Source organism: Furipterus horrens, unplaced genomic scaffold (assembly GCF_987537825.1).
Source record: "Furipterus horrens unplaced genomic scaffold, mFurHor1.1.pri manual_scaffold_6, whole genome shotgun sequence".
NCBI lineage: Eukaryota > Metazoa > Chordata > Mammalia > Chiroptera > Furipteridae > Furipterus > Furipterus horrens.
In genome coordinates, this window is record NW_028327176.1 from 15,899,728 (window position 1) to 15,919,037 (window position 19,310).

The 19,310-nt window shown below is 44.2% G+C and overlaps 1 protein-coding gene across 3 annotated transcripts; it reads right to left on the reverse strand.

Annotated features, from left to right (window-relative positions):
* Positions 1 to 76: 76 nt before the first annotated feature.
* Positions 77 to 10,746, reverse strand: NRBP1 (nuclear receptor binding protein 1). 3 transcript variants are annotated; one of them, XM_090281001.1, is made up of 19 exons: positions 10,617 to 10,746; positions 7,638 to 7,865; positions 7,328 to 7,450; positions 7,038 to 7,139; positions 6,557 to 6,646; positions 6,366 to 6,406; positions 5,898 to 5,992; positions 5,384 to 5,407; positions 4,352 to 4,435; positions 4,119 to 4,177; positions 3,874 to 3,972; positions 2,079 to 2,211; positions 1,796 to 1,901; positions 1,602 to 1,652; positions 1,373 to 1,508; positions 1,155 to 1,208; positions 1,005 to 1,068; positions 690 to 745; positions 77 to 618 (listed from the first exon to the last, which is right to left on the reverse strand). In XM_090281001.1, exons 2-19 carry the CDS (start codon positions 7,845 to 7,847, stop codon positions 514 to 516), a joined length of 1,632 nt encoding a protein of 543 aa, XP_090137127.1. In that variant the 5' UTR covers positions 7,848 to 7,865; positions 10,617 to 10,746; the 3' UTR covers positions 77 to 513. The 3 variants fall into 3 exon arrangements, with proteins under 3 accessions (XP_090137127.1, XP_090137128.1, XP_090137129.1); XM_090281002.1 differs by lacking the exon at positions 10,617 to 10,746 and adding an exon at positions 9,965 to 10,191; XM_090281003.1 differs by lacking the exon at positions 5,384 to 5,407 and having other exon boundaries at positions 10,617 to 10,745.
* Positions 10,747 to 19,310: the final 8,564 nt, after the last annotated feature.

The window sequence follows — 19,310 nt, forward strand, 5'->3', positions numbered from 1 at the left end:
CTCCGCCCACCACCACCTGGCGGCCCCACCTCCGCGCCCGCTCCCCCTAGCGGGAAGGCGCAAACACACCGGACGCTTTTAGCAAAAAGTAGATTTTTATTACAGCAGCAACTGAGGCGAATCGAATGGCCCCCGGGGCCACCACGGCAGCACCACCCTTCTCTCCCGCCCCTCCACCCCGGCGGGACTGTAGACTCAGCTCCCCCTGCGCCGTGGGCCTCCTCCCAACAGGGGCTGGCGGAGCCGGCACATCAGCTGCTAGCCCCCAACCGGAAGGCGGCTGGTGAGAAGGCCCAGGCCCATGTCTGTGCAAAACAAGTAAACAAAGTGCAGAGGGGAGGGAGAAAAGGGCAAGGGGTAGGGTGATGCTCAGAACAGGGGGCCCCCAAGCCCTCCTAGATAATAAAGGAGAGAGGGAGCTTCACAGGGTAATACTGACTGGGGGAGGGGCAGAGGGCTGCAGCAGTCTAGTGACAACCACAGTTCGGACTGGGGGCCTGGCCCGAGCGCGCTCTACGAGGAGACGGTGACAGCGGCTGAGTTGAGGGTGCTGTTCCTGGCGAAATTGAACTTGTTCAGGGTCTCCTCGAGCAGACAGGTGAGCCGGCTCTGGTCAGCCTGGGGGAGAAAGCTCGGTGAGCCGCCGGCGGAAGCGCAGGGCCAGCCCGCGGCCGCAGGCCCAGCCTCACCTCGCTAATGAAGCCCAGCTGCACCAGCTCAGCCGCCAGCTCGGGGATGTTCTCATCTGACAGAGAAACGGGAGAGCGTGAGTTCAGGTGGCAGCGAGGGACACAGAGCCCCGCCAGGAGCCCCAGCTAGGTTACCCAGGCTGGGAAAGAATGACACAGCAAAATCGTCAGATCCACCCTTACATTTTAGGGGCTAATGCTTTCACTTTATGGGAGTCAGTATGTTACTGTCTGGCACCTTTCCCACCCCTGAGTATGTCCCTCACAGATAAGGCTCTCAGACTGTCCGTCCTTCGAGGGAAAGGAGAGACTCACTTGGCATCAGGTCACAGCTCAGGTGCCGGTTCAGTTTGTCCTCCAGCTTCAGTAGAAGCGTCAGCTGGAGAACAGGACAGTCAGGAAATGAGGGTCCTCTTCCCCACTCTCTTGCCACCCAACCCTCCGCAACCCTGGCCCGAGCCTTACGTGGTGTTTGACTCCCTCCTCCACCGACTCAATGTTGCATTGCATCAGCACCACCTAGAGAGGGGGCAGAGAGGACTGCTAGAGTAGAGACCAGTGTGTGGCTCAGTTGCCAGGGAACAGAAACACATTATTTTCTCTAGAGGACAAAGCCTTATCTGAGATGTCCTCTTCTCCCTTCCACCATGACCATACCAACATCCACACCCACACAGTCCCACCTTGCGGGTCTCCACCTCAGCTGGCTCAGGTGTTGGAGTCTTGACTGAGGGGGGCACCACAGGTGATGTCACCTCCTCCTGCTGTGGCTGCTGGGGCCGAGGCAGCCCAAAGGCTGTCAGGGGGTAGATCCCGTTCCTAAGGGAAGATTAGACAAGTCACACAGGCTCTTATGAATGCCTTAGAATGCCCACCCCTGCTTCCTCAAGAAAGCCTTCTCCCTCTTCTCACCTAACATCTTCAAGGAATTTGTCCAATTCCAGAGCTGGTGACTGGGAGTACCTGGAGGAGAGAAGACAGAGATGGAAGGGAAGGAAAACAAGCAAAATAGATTCAACGACTCCCAGAGAATGGACAGTTAACAGAATCCTCAGGATAGCAATAACCAATCGGTCTCTTTCAAACCCTCTAAGTTAATTACTCACAAAGTCTGAACTGGTTCTCTTCCTGGTCCTGCAGGGATTTCAGCCAGTACAGCACTGGTATCCATGTTTTTGGTGATCTCTTCCAGCGCATTCTCAGGAATCATATCTGGAGGGCATGATGGAATGGGAAGTTATGCAGGGATGGTCATATTAATGTCATACAAGGCACAGAGGTCCTACCAGTTAAGAATCCCTTTGTAAGTAAAAGAGGAAAGGCAGCAGACCAGTGAGTTACAAGACTCCAGACAGGAAGAAAATTTCTAGGAGGGCCAAGGGGACTCACGTTGGTGTCCCACAATACAGTGGGCAGCAAGGAGTTTGAGCGAAGGTACTTCAAACAGTGCTGGGTGGAACAGAAGTTCTCTGGCTGTTGGTCTGCGAGCGGGCTCAGACTGCAGGCACTTTTGAATGAACTCCTGGAAAAGGGATCAAGGAAGTGGAGCAGGCATTTGGCAGCACCACCACCTTCCCCCGTGTTCATCTCTGTATCTCTCATTATACTTAGCACAGAGCTTTGTACACATTAGGTGCCCAACACCAGCTGAGGGAACAAGTTGCTAAATGTTATTTGAAAGGGCTTTGAAAACCATAAGGCATTATATAAAAGGCATCATTCACTGTCCTTCTGGTTTTAATTTTCTGCTCTTCCGCCACAAGTGTTCCCTTTCTTTTACTGTTCAAACTTATTTCCTTATTTTCTACCTCTCTGCTTTATTAGCCTACTCACTGTCTGCCTACCTTCACCAACCCTCACCAAATTTCTTTCTTCCCAAACGTGTCCATTGTGGTCAATAATATTCACCATCTTTTTATTTCCCAAGCCTAGTACCACAATTTCCTTTGTCCAATACAATCATTTATTAAATGCACTGGATTTCCCCATGCTTCTTCTAAATCACCCCTTTTCCACCTCCATAGGTCCCATGATAATTAACCTGTGTTCCTCCTTCTGCTCTTGAAGGTCCATAAGGTGATAATATCTTTCTCTTGAACACCCCATCTTAACACTGAACTAGAAACTTATTCCACATTAGTCTCAAGACTTCCCACTAGTCTTCCTTCATTTCTCCCCCTTACATAATTACTGAGTTACAAATTATTCTTGTTTGGATCCTCCTGTCCTGACTCTATTTACTATAGTCTACCTACTAACTCATAACCCTTAGCTCATTATTTAAGGTCACTTTCCCTAACTAAAACTACAGCTAACCCTTGAACAAGAGGAGTTTGAATTGCATGGATCCACTAATACATTTTTTTTTAAATATCTACATTGTTTTCAACCCATGGTTGGGGGGAATGGTGGCACCCACAGTGCGTACTGATCTATGCCATTTCATACTGGTGACTTGAGCATCCCCAGAGTTTGGTATCTGCAGGGGGTCCTGGAACCAATCCCCTGTAGATAATGAGGGACAACTCAAGTTTTAGGAGAGCCATTAGTTATACACAAATTTTTGACTGTACAGAGAGGGTCAGTACCCCTACCTCTTGCATTGTTCAACGGTCAACTGTGTATGTGTATCTATCCCCAAATGACTGATTAATTCAAGCTGACTGATTTAAAAATATCAAAATAGATGCCTTAGAGTATATACCAATTACCTGAGTTAACCATCAAATTAGTTAACCTCCATGTAAATACACTTAAATCAATGCATATTCTTTAAGCCCAATATTACCCATCTTAATCCCCAAACCTGTGTGTGTATATGAAACACACAGTAGGCAACACACAGGAAATGTTCACTGTTTTTAACAATTCTCACTGGCAGATATATTTATTGATTTAACAGACATGAAGGGAGAGAGAGAAACATGGATGTGAGAAAAACATCAATCAGTTGCCTCCCTTATGCACCCCGACCACGGATAGAACCCACAACCTTCTGGTGTATAGGATGGTGCTCCAACTAAATTGGGCCCCCAGCCAGGGCAAGTGTTCACTACTTTCGCTGGTCCTTTCTGGTTTATGTTCTCTTCTTAGATAAGTGCATATTCCCAGTAGGTAGAAAGAAAGGCAAACTGAAGACATTTCAAAGTCTGTTAAGGAGGGGAGTGAGCCTGCTGATTCTTACCCTCTGTAATGGGTCTTCTAGAAGCTGGATGGCACTGCTGATAGCTTCCTGTGGCACATATGAGGACTCTCCATTGCCCTGAATCTCCAGCACTGCCATCTGCAGTGAGGGGGAATAAAAAGGAAAGCAGAGAACTAAAAACCTCAGTGTTCCCACAATCACTCCCTCAAGACCAGTACCTTACTCGTGCTCCCGCCACTTCCCCATTCCATCACCATCACCCCGCCCCCTTGTGGTTTCCTCACCTCTAGTGCACACATGCCAAACGAGTAGATGTCTACTGCTGTTGTCACATTAGTAACTTCTAGGGAACAGAGAAGGCTTTGGTGAATCAGAGGATGGGAGCAGAGCATGGCAGAAATGCCTATAAAAAACCTTTTGCATGCAAGGTACAGAAGGACTAGCAGTTTCAATTATACTACTTCTGTAGAAACTCGGGGATGGGGGGTGGGAGGGCAGAAAACATGGGATGTCTCACCTCCATACTCTGGTGCAAAGAAGTGGAGATTCTTCTGCTCCTCCCGACAAGTCTTCACATGATTGTTGATAGTGTCAGGAGCCACTGGGAGTAGGGGAGATACCCATAATCTGACCACCATCAACAAAGCAGTCGCACTCCAGAGAGGCCCCCAAAAGCCAAATTCTCTGCTGAAGTCTCTAACCCTCAACAGACACAAACCCTTTCCCATCGACTACAGACTAAATGTGAGCACCACCTACTTTCCCTTTCTCAGGTCTACCACTATTCAGAGTGTCCCTAATTCAACAGCAACAAAAGCTCCACACTGAACAGGCACACGGGGCCTTTGGGCTAGCTACGGAGCAAGACAGGCTAAGGCAAACCTTCACCTGTGACCTGTTCATCTTCCCCTAAGCCCAGGTACATCTAATCCCTGATCACGGGAAAATGTTTGATCTGGTTCTTTCGTCCAACTTGCAAACAGCATACAGGCAGTTCTTCCTAATCTAGGACAATTTGAGGCTTCAGAAACTTGGATGAAAGATAAGGATACAACCAGGTAGTCTCCTTGTTACCTACCTCTACTGACTGAAACTCAGAAATAGCTCAAAATTTACTCTTGAATCAGTTTCACTCTTAATCTACCAAAATTTTAGACACCTGCTCTGTCCCCTTATCCCTCAATATTGCCTGCCAGAGGGCTGAATGAGGAAGCAGGGCCAGGCCCAATTTGGACTCACTCGAATCATAAACAATGACTGCAAGTCACAGAGAGTTTGGGAGCACAGTATGATTTAGGGAACCAGCCTGATGATGAGAGGGAATAAGAATCCAGGATGTAAGCGGCCAGCCAGGCAGAATCCACAGGACACAAGCAGGTTATGGAGGGGCAAGCAGGTGGAGGGCCGGTAGGGCAGAAGCCACGCAGGCGTAAGGGCAGGGGAGGCAGGGGAACAGGGCTTGCTCCCACGACTGCATGCACTGGGCAGCCGCAAAGGGGAGCAGAAGGAGCACAAACAGAGCCCTACATGGGGCAGAGGGAGCTCTCACCATTAGCAAAAATCCTATGAAAGACTGTTGGGAACAGAGCAGCCCGTAAGCGGGAGGGAGGAAAACAGAGAAAAGTTGTGAGCGATGGAGCAGCCAAGCCCCAGACAAATGGTCACACAAACACCACACAGACACGGCACACAGAGATGTTAGACACTGCACACAGATACACAGCAAATGAAAGCACTCACAGCAGGCACAGCCTGGAACCTCCTTTGGTAGGGTCTGGCCCCAGAGGCTCGTTAATCTTTACACGCATTTCTTGCCCTTTCCCAACCGCCTATCAAGATCTCTTCATTTACCTGTCTCCTTCCAAAAAGGTGTACAATTAAACCCTACACCCTTCCCACTAATTGACTGGCTCTCCCTATGAATTACCCCTAGAAAAGTCCTTTCTCTCATCATCAGCCCACACCTCAGAATTTTGCTCTGTTCTCTCCAATTCCTTTCATCTTACCCCCATGGTTCCCCAAATCCCGAGGCTCCCCTGCCCAGAACCTCTCCCTCCCCTCACCAGAGCCAATCTTGATGAGTCCGTTGTGCTGGATGAAGATGGTGTCACAGGTCAGGTTCCCATGGATGATGGGGGGGTCACAGGAGTGCAGGTAGCTGTGGGGGCACTGGGCTGTTAGAGGGGCCACTGGGAAATTAAGGGCAGGGGGAACCCAAGGGTTAAGAGGAGCAAGGGCCTGGTGGTCTCCTTCTGGTCACTACAAAAATAATACCCACACTCTTAATCTTATTATGCTTGATGAGTTAAATACCTGGATAAGCACTAGGACAAAGAGTTGGGAGATAGTACTGTAGTTAGGGCATTAGGATGGACCCTTTAAAATACCCATGGGGGCCTAGTCTTGACAGGATATGACTCAAAAGAAAAGTGGGGTGAGGCAGCAAAGAACAGCAGAATAGTGCTCTGAAATCTCTTTGGAGGAACTAAATCAGGAGATATGGGAAAAGACACTAACCAGATCCTACATACCTTAGGGCAGAGAGGATTTGTGTGCACCAGCGCTTCCAAGCCTGGAACAGAAAGTGATCAAGGGTCAGCAGTATGTAATCCCCTTTCTAACCCTCTTCACAGTTCCTTCCATCCCTTCCCGATCTGCTTTAAAATTAACATAACCTTTTTAAACGCCCAAACCAACTTAAAACTTTGCTCTCCCTCCATACCTTTTCATTCATAGTCTTGTGGTTCTTTTTGGTCTTCTTCAAAAATTGTTTAAGACTGCCAGATGACATGTATTCTGTGATAAAAATGACCTGGCCAGGCAAAGTACACAGGTAAGGCCTTATAGCAAAAGTGATCCTCTATCTGGTGACATACACACCACATATGTACTAAGTTTCAAAGCTCGGTTTGTTATTTTTGTTTTTAAAGTTTTTCTCCTTTTGTTGTTAGTACCACTTCCTTAGCTTTAATAGGACAGTGGAAACTACTGGGCTATGGGAAGGAGGAAACAAGAGTTCACTCATTTCTGCCCCGTCTACAACCAGACAAAAGGCACAGGTGGTAGTCAAGGCCCTACTCTCATCGCCACAGCAGATGATTCCAGTTCTGTTTCAAGACTATCTTGTTTTAATATCTGAATGTAAAAGGAACAATAAATGTAGCTAATCTCCTTTCAGTAAGGTCAGGGAAAAAAGTTCTTACCCTGGCCTTGTTCTCTTTAATGTCAGCCCAGTACTTGTGAAACTTAACAATGTTGAGATGTTCCAGCTGAATCAGATTATCAAACACAGCACGGACCTTTTCCTGGGAGGAGGGAAGACGGTGGGATTACAGGGTTAGAAATCATTGTAATCCTGAAAATCCATTCCCTATCCCTCTCCAGAAATGATCTAGCGCCAACATACTCTCCTCAGTCAGCTTCCCAACACCAATTCCTCTTTCACACCAGCATTAAGCACCCCACAGGCTGCCATCATTTCACCATTACCTACCTCCTGCAGCTTGTAGTTCTTGCGTTCAGAGAACTGTACCTCATTCCACACAACCTCTACACCCTCCTCTGTATCCATGGCCAGGTAGGCACTGTCAATACCTGGTACATTCCGCTGATTCACCTGAGAAGAAATTCAAATGAAAGGTAATTAAAGTTACCTCATGAGCCCTCAATTTTAATACTCTATATGATCATCTTCTCCTTGGCTCTGACTTGTGGAAGTCTGGTCTGCCCCTTTTAGAATTTGCCCCTCTACTTCTCACCTCTTAGAATTTATCCTCCTAAAAGTGACACTACCATCACCTTACCTCTTCTCGCCTCTTCTGCCAGCGCCCACAGGGTGACTCTTCCAAGATCTCAGACTCATCTTCGCTTTCTTCTTCTTCCTCTGGGGAAGCAGCTGAGGTCGTGGAGGTAACAGGAGGTGACACTGACGTCAGGCCAGGAGCTGAGGATGAAGATTCTACTTTTGGGTCTGAGCCACTGCTGAGTACTGTCTGGGACTCTCCCTCCGACATGCTGGAAAACACTCAGGCCTGCATTGGTTGGGGCAAGGATGGAGAAAGAAGGCAGAAAGGGTCAGGATAGATCTATAAAGATTTAATCCTAAAATCTCATCTGGGATTAAAAATAAAATAAAACTTACCTCCTTTCATAAAATCCAAAAACAGAAATAGTCCTGTCTGAACACTGACACATTAACTACTCTCCTAGTCTAAAGAACGGAAGCTGTATTTTGGTGGAAAATGATCCACCCAAAAGTGACAAACGCAAGATTTATGGCAGTATAACCAACCCTTAGTAAAGCCCAAATGAACAGCAAAATCAGGGGCCCCATTCCTTCACAACAAATGTTCACCCAATAGCCTTCCCTTGGAATCCTTATCTACCCCTATTTGAACTGGGCTCAAGACCTAAGCTACATGGGCGCTGTTCAGAACAGATGACTCCAGACCCCAAAATGTTCCACGAAACCAGCCCGAAGGCCAGACCTGTAGCACTCTCAGCCAGTGTATCCCCATGAAACCCTCAGCTGATTTATTCCACTAGAACTAACCTTGGTATTCACTATCCACCCCTCCTACACACAGAAAGTGCCTGCCAGTCCACCGTTGGGCCAGGTGACTGGGAGTGGTTAGTGACTTCATCCCTGATGATCTCACCTTCCCTGTGGTATGTGTGGCAAATGGGTATTGGTTAAAAACATATTTTATCCATTCAATTAATGTTTATTAAGCATTTATTGTGAGCCAAGCACTGGGCTAGGTGCTTGAGATACAGTAGTGAATAAAATAAAAAAGATGCTCATACTCATGAAGCCACAAATTTAAGGCAGCTCTAAGACTTTAAGTGTCCAGCTTTTACTTCATTCTCATGGCTCAAAGGTACCATCTCCTGGGGCACTATATCTGACATACCTACTCCTTTGAAGTATAAGTAACTCAAGAGACATCATTCAGCCTTCCATGGCTCAAAGGCACCATCCGTGGGGCACTGGATCTAGCAGAGGGTACTCCTTTCAAGTACAATGGTTCTAGGAACAAGTACTAAAGTACTATACAGTATAACATTTTCAGGGGCATGGCTACTTGAAGAAAAAGGGTTCTCAAAAGCTGAAAGTCGCTAACTTGTCCTGATAATTGTAGGACAAACAGAATGCCTTTCCATTTCTCTAAGAAAGGCTGTGAAGGAGTTGTCACCTGTGTGTGCCGAACCCTAGGGAGTGCTCTCCAGAATGAAAATGCTATCCTGGAAAATAGAGTTGTTCCTCTACGTCATTTCAGAACACAGAGGCCTGTGATAAAACCAGTCGTTTGAAAAACCTCATTTCTTTTTAGAAATCTAGGATGCCCCCTTCCGCCCATCTCTGCCCCCAACCTACATTATGCTCAACACAAGACAGGAAATTTTTATTACATGACATTACAGTAAATACCAGAGGGCAATAAAGCACTACAGAGAAAACCTGGCAAGATAGTCTTTCCCTGTGTTATCTTCTAGGTTCTTGACTATCATAAATTTTATTCAACCAAGTCAGGAAAGCTACAATCTGCATGTGTTAGTAATCCACCAGAAAATGAGTTAGAGATAATTTTCCTTCTTCTTCCCCTGAAAAGTAGCTAAGGAAATAAAGTTCATATGGGTTACTTTCTAGAGCACCTACATTTATAGAATGCATCCTGAATACAAACACTAAGTAAAATTTCCAGCTAGATTACAATAGGAAATTCTAGTGGAATTCTAATACTGGAAACCTGTAGCCAATGGACTCTAAAGAAACCTCTGCACCCAGGATACAGACAATCAATTAACTGCAGGGCACCACCAGAAAAGCCAAACTTTCATAGGGATGCCCTTGGAATGTGCTTCGCGTCTTCCCAATCTTTCCCGAATAGGCAAAAATTAAGGCAACGCCCAAGATGCCCCAGCACTCCCCCTACTGATGATAATCTTTGCAACACTGGGAGTTTTGTCCAGGGTCGTTCAAAGGTTTAAATAGACCGCATACTTAAAAGGCCATTTACGCCCCTAAAGGGAATCTTCTCGCCGCCTCCAGCCACCAAGACATGCACAGTATGTTCACTTCTGACCAAGGGAGGTGGGACATCCTTCTAAGTTTTTCTCCGAAACTTGCCTTTCTTCGACTGCAGCCCCTCCGCATTGCCGTTCCTCGGCAACAACTCACAGGCCACAGGCCTCTCGGCTGCGCTCGCCGAGATCGCACCAAAGAGGGCCTCTGAGACCTACAGGACCGTGCGGTCAGATACACAACAGCCTCAGAGGAGGAATTTCACACTCCAACAGGTCGCCCCGCCAGGTGTTGTCAAGGGAATTCCGGCCCCGCAGCCAGGCAGGAGAAGGGAGGGCGGCCACCTCATCACTGGAGGGCCCAGCGGCGCAGCTAGAGGCGCAGGCCACGCCCCCGCGCCGTCGGCGCGCCGATCCCGCGAGCAGGCGCGGCCCCGACGCGGCTCTTCCGCAGGCCTCCGGGCCCGCCTCTCGCAGGCTCGAGGCGGACATGAACACCAGGACCTGGCGCCCCGCACCGGCAGAATTCCGGCCCGCCGCCGCCGCCGCCACTCGAGGGAGGTGGCGGAGGGCTCGGCAGTGACTGCGGGGCCCAGACCCGGTCCGTCGTCTCCGACAGGCCGGGCCTGGACCTCCAAGCCAGCAGGGCCGCCACCAGACACCCGCCTACCGGGGTCCCACTGTCCCAGGCCGCAGAGGCCGATACTTTCCTCCTCCCGCTGGACCCCTCCCTGCCCCTCATTCCCATCGGGGCTCACCTCTTGACTCGGCTTCCCGCAGCCTACGCTTCAGCTTCAGCTCCAGCTCGGGTTCCGGGGCCGCAGATCACTGAGAGACTCCCTCACAGCTGCGCTCCGTAGCGCAACCGAACTGTGGGCCCCGCCCTCTCGGTGTCCAGACCAACAGATGGGCGGTGCCGCACTGCCTTTGGGTTTCCATTGGACAAGGAGGCCGGAGTGGGCGGTGCCCCAGGTGACTGTCGCTCTCTGCGATCGTCTTCCACTCGGTCTCCTCCCTTTGAGCTTGTCCGCGGGAGGCCTCTCCGACGATTCGGTATTTTCGGTCTCAACGGGGACTCATCTCTCTGTCCACTCCAGGTGCCCCCCGATGATTCCACTGGGCGAAAGGAAGGCCCTCTCCCTCTTCTTGAAGGCGCCATGACAGTTTTTGTCCGACTGAAAGACAAAAGGGACCAAAGACGTAGCTTCAATTCAAGAAGAGCGCCCACCCACTTTCATTATTTGAGGGCGAGACTGCGCAGAGCACTAATTATTCAGAAAGCTACGAAAAAAATTTACTGAACTCGTTAACATTGAAAATTAATAGTTGATGCTTCGTGATTGCATAGCACTGGTATTTGCCAAAATTTGCAACTGGTTTTCACAGACGTTATCTCATTTGCTACTCATAAGAAATTGAAACGATCATTAAATGAGTGTTGAAAAAGGCAAAAAACTGAATCAAAGGCATTAAACTTTTTAACGAAAGTTGATAAGAACCAAATCTAGAATCCAAAACAGTAAGACTCATCAAATAAGACTCCCTTGAAAAGGTGTTTGGAAAGAATTTTGATTGCGAAGAAGAGGAAAGAAAAAAATGTTGGTAAGCCCGTTGATCTGCGAAAAATAAACACAGAGCCTAAACGATAGAAGTTCACTCTGCCATTAGACACGCATTATGGAGAGAGAAGGCTAAACCAATCATCAGAACTTGAGAATGTCATAATCACCAAATATTTCGGTCCTTAAAGGGAATCTAATCCTATTTAACTGATAGAAACAAAAGGATATCTGTCAAAAGCCTCTTGTTTTCTCATCTCTTTACCTCACAACAGTTTATTTTAAAACCACTCTTTCATCCTTCCTTGATTCTTCTACTGTTGAAAGAGAAGGCTCAAACACTCTTAGAATTTCTAATAAAACTTATGGACCTTGCTGTGTTTTTTTTTTTTTTTTTTTTAATGCATTTTACCTACCAAAGTTAACATATAATTTCAGGGAGTTGAGATTAAAAATCTTTGTTCTAGCCCTGGCTGGGAAGCTCAATTGGTTAGAGTGCCATGCAGATATGCCAACGTTGCCAGTTCGATCCCAGGTCAGGGCACATAAAACAACCAACCAATAAATGCATAAATAAGTGAAACAACAAATTGATGTTTCTCTCCCTTAAAAAAATCAATAAATACAATGTTTAAAAAAATCTTTGTTCTAATCTCAAAGAAAGAATGTTCCTCTCTAGATTAACCTTTTCTCCCTGAGTTCCAAAGCAATTGGAACACTTCATCCATGGGTAAATATCCATTAAATATCAGTTGATGTTATCCTTATAGTTTCCCATTCTCTTCTCTTTGGGCCATAGCATTATCAATCTTTTCCTTTCAACTATCTCTTTTCAAATATACAGAGGACCCACTGACATCCTCAAACTCTCATTTTATTTTAAACCTTTCATTCATGTTTAAAATGTTCTAACAGTGCTCTCTCTACCCCTCCTGAGAGCACAGCTGGGTATTTCCTATCCCCCTTTCCTTTTCCCCTCTTCTTTCCCCCAAGCATGTTACCTTTACCCTTCTCTCTCCTAAACTCCACGAGCCCCTTCTTTTGCCTCTGTAGCTTGTACCCTGAGCACATTTCTTCTACAGATCATTTCTTCTACCTCTGTGACTTTCTAAGTAAACTTTCTCTTATTATGCTAGTTCAACAAAATAATTTAGATTTTGACGTATATTTCTCCAAGTTGCTTTTTCTATGTATATATTAATATATGTGTATACAGTGCAAAATAAAAACAAGTGCAAATGTACTACATTATCTATTTCAATTTACTCTTTTCACTTGTTTCCATGGCAGCACATATAGCACTACTTTAATTCTTAACTACTACGGAGTATTCCATTGTCCAAATACACCTATGTTTAATTAATAACTACCAATAGATACTGGAGTTATTTCCAAAACATTGTTGTTGTTTTTTTAAGATTTTATTTATTTTTAGAGAGAGGGGGAAGGAGAGAGGAAGAGAAACATCAATGGGTGGTTGCCTCTTGTGCGCCCCCTACTGGGGACAATCTAGTCACCTGCCCTGACGGGGAATTGAACTGGTGATCTTTTTGGTTCGCAAGCCAGCACTCAATCCACTGAGCCACACCAGCTAGGGATCAATGTGGCTTTTATCGTTCCTGATGTTAATGCATGTTCTCTCCTTACAATAAATTCGCGACCATCTGACGATATCAATTTGACATACATGACATTAGGGCCTTCCCAGCAACCATAGGTTTTCTCTTCTCCATCCATTATGTTATGAAATTCTACTTCGCTTCCACAGGAAGTTTAGCAGTTTCTCGTCAGCCCCGGAGCCACCACACCATGTCTCCGCGCACCACCACAGCCCCCACTCCGGGGCGGCCTCCTCACCACCTGCCCAAAAATGATATATTTTTTACCAAGAATAAACCTACATCGACTCATCATCATCACTCAAAGTTCATAGTTTAACTATAGGTTTACTCCTGGTGTTGTAGATTCTATGGGTTTGGACAAATATAATGACATATATCCATCATTATATCATAGAGTATCACAGAGTATTTTTATTGCCCTAAAAATCCTCTGTGCTTTGCCTGCCCCTTCCTGGAAACCACTAATCTTGTTATTGTCTCTTTAATTTTGCTTTTTCCAGAATGTCTTTTCGTGGCTTGATAGATCATTTCTTTTTGGTGATTAATAATATTCTGTTATCGCCTACTGAAGAACATCTTGGTTGCTTCCAACGTTTGGTAATTATAAATAAAGCTTCTATAAACAACCATGTTCAGGTTTTTGTGTGGACACAAGTTTTCAACTCCTTCGCATAAATACAAAGGAGTGCAATTTCTGGATCATATATTAAGATTATGTTGATTTTTATAAAAAACCACTGAATTGTCTTCCAAAGTTCCTGAGACATTTTGTATTCCTACCAGCAATGTATGAGAGTTTTTGTTGCTCTATATCCTTCCCAGCATTTGTTGTTAGTGTTCTGAACTTTGGTCATTCTAATAGATATATAGTGGCATCTTATTGTTTTGATTTCTATTTCCCTGATAATATGCAATGTGGAGCATCTTTTCATATGCTTATTTTCAATCTGTATGTTTTCTTCGGTGAGGTGTCAAAGTTTTTGGCCCTTTATTTTATTTTTTAACCCTTTAAAAAAATCGGGTAGTTTTCTTGTTGAGTTTTAAGGATTCTTTGTATATTCTGGATAACAGTCTTTTATCATATGTGTCTTTTGAAAATATTTTATTCAATATTTTGGTTTGTCTTCTAATTCTATTTCCATTGCATTTATAAGAACAAAATTTTTAACTTTACTGCAGTAAAGTGCAGATTATCTTTTTTTATGGGTTGTGTCTTTGGTGTTGTATCTAAAACAGCACCGTCAAACCCAAGGTCATGTAGGTTTTCTCCTATTTTAACTTCCAGTTTTACAGTTTTGTGCTTTACATTTGTTTAATTTTTGTGAAGGGTGTGAAATCTGTGCTTAGACTTTTCTTACATGTGGATGTCCAGATATCCCAGGATCATTGTTCTCAGGTTTATTGCCTGGTTATAGTACCCCTTCAGTTTTTTGCCTTTGTGTATTTTTCACTGGGTTGATCATGTTTTTCTTATTGGCTTGTAAGAGCTCTTTGTATATTAGGAAAATCCCATCATCTCCCCAATCTCCTACGATGTGAATCCCATCCTATCTCTATCACCACTAAAGTTTCACTCAGTTTATTTGAAACTTCTACTCCAAAAGTCCTTTCATATTCATTTTCCAGGACCTCTTTAGCATTTGGGACCACTGAACAACACATTCTTAAAACTCTTCTCTTATTCTTTGTAATACTGATTTACTTCATTTCTTTCTCAATTTATCCTAATTTTCTCTTCTATCTTTAATTTCCATTCTTTTTCCTAGTAATGTGCCCAATGTTGTATTCCTTGTTCTCGCTATGCTACCCTTTAGAAAACATATTCATTGATGAGCTTCCAATGTATCACCTGAATGATATTTATATTTATCTCTAGCACTTACTTCTTGCTCAAACTCAAAAATAATAGTGGATGCTCCACTGTCATTTCAAACTTAATTTGCCTAGAGATTTCCACCACAAGAACTAACTTACTAGGAATAAAAGCCAAATGGCTACGTGACAGAGTGGGAGGAAGGCTTCTTATATTCCCATTTTTGCCTTTTCAATGCTGTGCCATGTGTATTTTTTTAGTTTAAAAAAGAAACAATATTAACAAATAAATATTACAATTATTGTGAAGAAAGGCAACGCCTTAAGGCCACCCATGTCTATTTGTCTAATTCTAAGCTTCCCAAGTAACCTGTTGACCTCATCTCCTAGTGAACTATTGCTTGCATTGTGACATGCTGGTTGCACAAATATATAAATTTACTAAAAGTCACTGAATTCACAGTGAGTGAATCTTACGGTGTAAAAATTATACTTCAATAAAACTGCCCAGAGTCTTTCAGGATTTTGGTTTCCATAGATTAAGGCAATTGAAAAATCTGTTGGGTTTCTGCTCTAAGCTTTTCTTCTTTGGTGTGAAACTCACTAATCATATCTCCAATCCAATCACTCCACTAAGGGATCTGATGTGGATCCTTTTTTCCCAAAGAGCTTCTTTTCAAATTGAAGGCATAGCCAAAGGAATGAAAATGCTCCTTTGCCTCAAGCTTGGCATTTACATTTCTACACAGCCTCAAACTAAGAGAATCCTAGATTTCTTGATAATTGTGAATTACCTAAGGTGCTTTAAAACATACACATTCTGCCCTGGCTGGGCTCGTGTGGCTCAGTGGATTGAGGGCTGGCCTGTGAACCAAATGGTCACCAGTTCAATTCTCAGTCAGGGCACATGTCTGGGTTGCAGGCCAGGTCCCCAGTTGGGGGCTCACGCAAGGCAACCACACATTGCTATTTCTCTCCCACTCTTTCTCCCTCCCTTTTCCTCTCTCTAATGATGTGGCTCAGTGGGTTGAGCACCAAGACTGAACCAAAACCAAAATGTCACTTGTTTGATTCCCGGTCAGGGCCCATGCCTGGGGTTGCAGGCCAGGACCCCACTTGGGTGCTTGTGAAAGACAACCGATCAATGTTTCTCTCATACGTTGATGTTTCTCTCCCTCTTTCTCCCTTCTCTCTCTAAAAAAATAAATAAAACACACAGTCCCTGGAGATTGGGGATTCAGCAAATCTGAACCTGGAGAGCTGGGAGGCCTTGAGTATCTGTATGTCCCAGGTGATTCTGATGCCTATAACCATCACAGCTATGAAATAAATACTTATTTAGTGCCGACTATGTGTCAGATGTCAGGCTATGTGGTAGCGTAAAAATGAGTATGACGAAGTTCATATTTATTTGGGAAGATACTGTGTAAACAAAAAAGTTACAATATCGAGAAAAAACAAACAAACGAAAGAAACACAAAACAAAAAGTTTTTTAAAAGTTACAAATACTTAACAAGTGCAACAGAAGTATATATAAGGTTTCATAGGCTGAAGAGATAAGGACGTGACTGACTATTCAGACAAAAGATACCTGGGAGGATGTGATAGGCTTAATGGCTTCCAAAGATACCCATGTCTTAATCTCCAATAAATTGTCAATACTACCTCATATCACAAAAGAGACTTTGCAGATGTGATTAAGGATTTCCAGATCAGGAGATTATCCTGGATTATCAGGATAGGTCCTAAATGTAATCACAAGTGCACAGGAAAGAGGGAGGCAGAAGAATATTTGACTACAGAAGAGAAAGAAATGTAACCTGGGAAGCAAGAGGCTGGAGTGAGGCCAAGGAATGCAGGCAGCCTCCTGAAGCTAGAAAAGGCAAGGAAATGGATTGTTCCCTGGAGTCCCCAGAAGGAAGAAGGGAGGCCAACAACATAACTTGAAACCAGTGAAACTGATTTCAGCCATCTGGCCTCCAGAACCATAATAAATTTGTGGTGTTTTATGCCACCAAGCTTGTAGTAATTTGTTATAGCAGCTACAGGAAACTAATTCATAAAGCTTCTCAGAGAAGACTGATGCCTGTCTGACCTGGGTTTCAAAGGATAGAAATTCAACTGAAATTCAGCTAACAGCGGAGGGAGGGGAGAACAATCTAAAGAAGACTGAACTCTCCTTTTCTCTGACTCTCCAGTCTCAAAAGATAGGAAATTGGACCGTAAATCCTCTGATTTCCCACCGCAAGTCATGTCACTTTTTAACAGTAAGAGCTGAAGATTTCCAGCATAGGTGTCATTTTTCTTCCCTTTACCTCAACTTTGGCTTTTCAGTTTGAAATTTAATCTTTGTTTTTACAAAATTTCTTACTTCTGGGAGAGAAGAGGAGACTCTCCAGGGAAAACATTCTTAAGGAGTAAATGAGAAAACTAAAGAGAGAATCTGATAAGAACACCTTTTTATTTTTGGAGCAAACTTGGGAAGAAAGTGACAAAGTCCCCTTCAGAAGCAAGTGAAGGAACTCGTGCCTGATTTGTTTGGGACTAAGATAAACAAAATAGTGAAAATAAAAAGTTAGTAAGAACTCTAAACTGGGTATAAGTGAAGAGAGATACAAGGGTATATAGTATATAGCTAAAAGAGGGATGATAGATTAAGAGCCTCAACATATATGAGAGTTCTAGAAGAAAACAAAGAGAATGATGATGAAACAGCTTGAAAACATAAGAGATAATTTTTGCCCTGACCAGATGGCTTGGTTGGCAGTTTCAATTGCAGATCAGGTCACATACCTAGGTTGTGGATTTGATCCCTGTGTGGGGAGCATATGTGAGGCTACCAATCAATGTTTCTCTCTCTCTTTCCCCCTCCCTTCCTCTCTCTCTGTCTCCACCTCCCTTCCTCTCTCTCTCAAATTAATAAACATATCCCTGGGTGAGGATTTAAAAAAGAAAAAACAATAAGTAGCAGCAGCAGCCCTGATTGGTGTCGCTCAGTGGATTGAGTGCCAGCCTGCAAACTGAAAGGTTGCCAGTTCGATTCCCAGTCAGGGCACGTGCCTGGGTTGTGGACCAGGTCTCCAGTTGGGGGCATGTAAGAGGCAACCAATTGATGTATCTCTCACACATTGATGTTTCTCTCCCTCCTTCTCCCTCCCTTCCCCTCTCTCTGAAAGTAAATAAACAAAATCTTTAAAAAACTTTTTTTAAGTATTGATAAATGACATTAGTCCTCAAATTTTAAAAATAAGCTTTTAATACCAATAAACACATGCTAAGACACATCATAGTGATAACTGCATAACATCAATGATAGAGAAAATTGTAAAAGATACCAGAGATGGGAAAAAGAAAAAAAACAGATTACCTATGAAACAGCAGACTGATAAAAGACTTCCCTGTAAACCTAGCATTTAAGAATGAGGGCAAAATACATTTGATATAGTAAAACAATGACAAGATTTAAAAAAAAAACAACCCACACAATCTTACTGAACAACCTATTAATAAATAGCAATTTATAAAACTGATTGACAAACTTACCCTCTGGCCATGATGATACAACAGGGACCAAACTTACCCTCCTGCCTTAATCATTCAGAAAACTAGACAAAATAAATGAAGCAATAGTTTTCAGACATTGAATAATAGGTAGCACAGGCTAGTGATCCCCGAGAGAAGGGAAACTAATGAAGTATATCCTAAGAGTACCCCGGCTTACTGCCTAGAAAGAGTTTTCAGGTCACTTTGTAGAGGGAGGAAACCCAAACAAAGCCTGATAATCTCACTGCATTAAGAAGAGTTTGGAGTTTAGGGAGGCTAAGGTGGCAAACATTTTCAGGGCATTGTACCAGAAAGATGGAGCTACATACAGAGAGAACAATGGAGTTCTGCAGAAAGATCCTCTTAAGATTTTGGCTGAGCACTGAGCTGAAACATACACACAAAGAAACTATCAAGGTTGAGGAACCATTTGAGAGGAGCAGACGGAACAGTCTTTCAGTGGAGAGAAAGCCATTTTGGTGGACAGGATAGCAGGATTCTGAAGGCAGTTTTCCTTTCATTGCTGTTTTTGTTATCAGTCCCTAGCAAATTGTAGAGCCAAATAATGACAAATGTGAAGGCATTTGTTACTTTGAACATGAGTCTCAGTTAAGAACTTTTGCCCTCCTGATAAATACAAGAAGCAGAAGGATTTTTCCAAGTAACAGTATGGTTCTTTTGGGTCAATCTGTCTGACTCAACTTGTGTGTCCTCAGTTCTTAGCAGGCAATATGTCAAAGATGTTGTCTTACCAAAGGACTTTGAGGAAGCCCTAAGGAATGGTTAATTGTGCTACAGGCCGTCTCTGGAAATTACTATGGCTTTTTCCAGCTGCGCTTGCTCCAAACCACTGCTGCTCTTGAATTTTGCTACTACCTCCTTCAGGCTCTGCACATGGCCCCGTCCCAATGGACC

Bases quoted from the DNA above. Each gene is read 5' to 3' on its own strand.
- NRBP1 (XM_090281001.1), bottom strand. From the start codon at position 7,847: ATGTCGGAGGGAGAGTCCCAGACAGTACTCAGCAGTGGCTCAGACCCA. The intron at 1,509-1,601 runs GTGAGAAGAGGG...ATCTTCCCTTAG, and splicing joins AAATTCCTTGAAGATGTTAG to GAACGGGATCTACCCCCTGA. The intron at 1,209-1,372 runs GTGGGACTGTGT...CCCCCTCTCTAG, and splicing joins CTGAGGTGGAGACCCGCAAG to GTGGTGCTGATGCAATGCAA.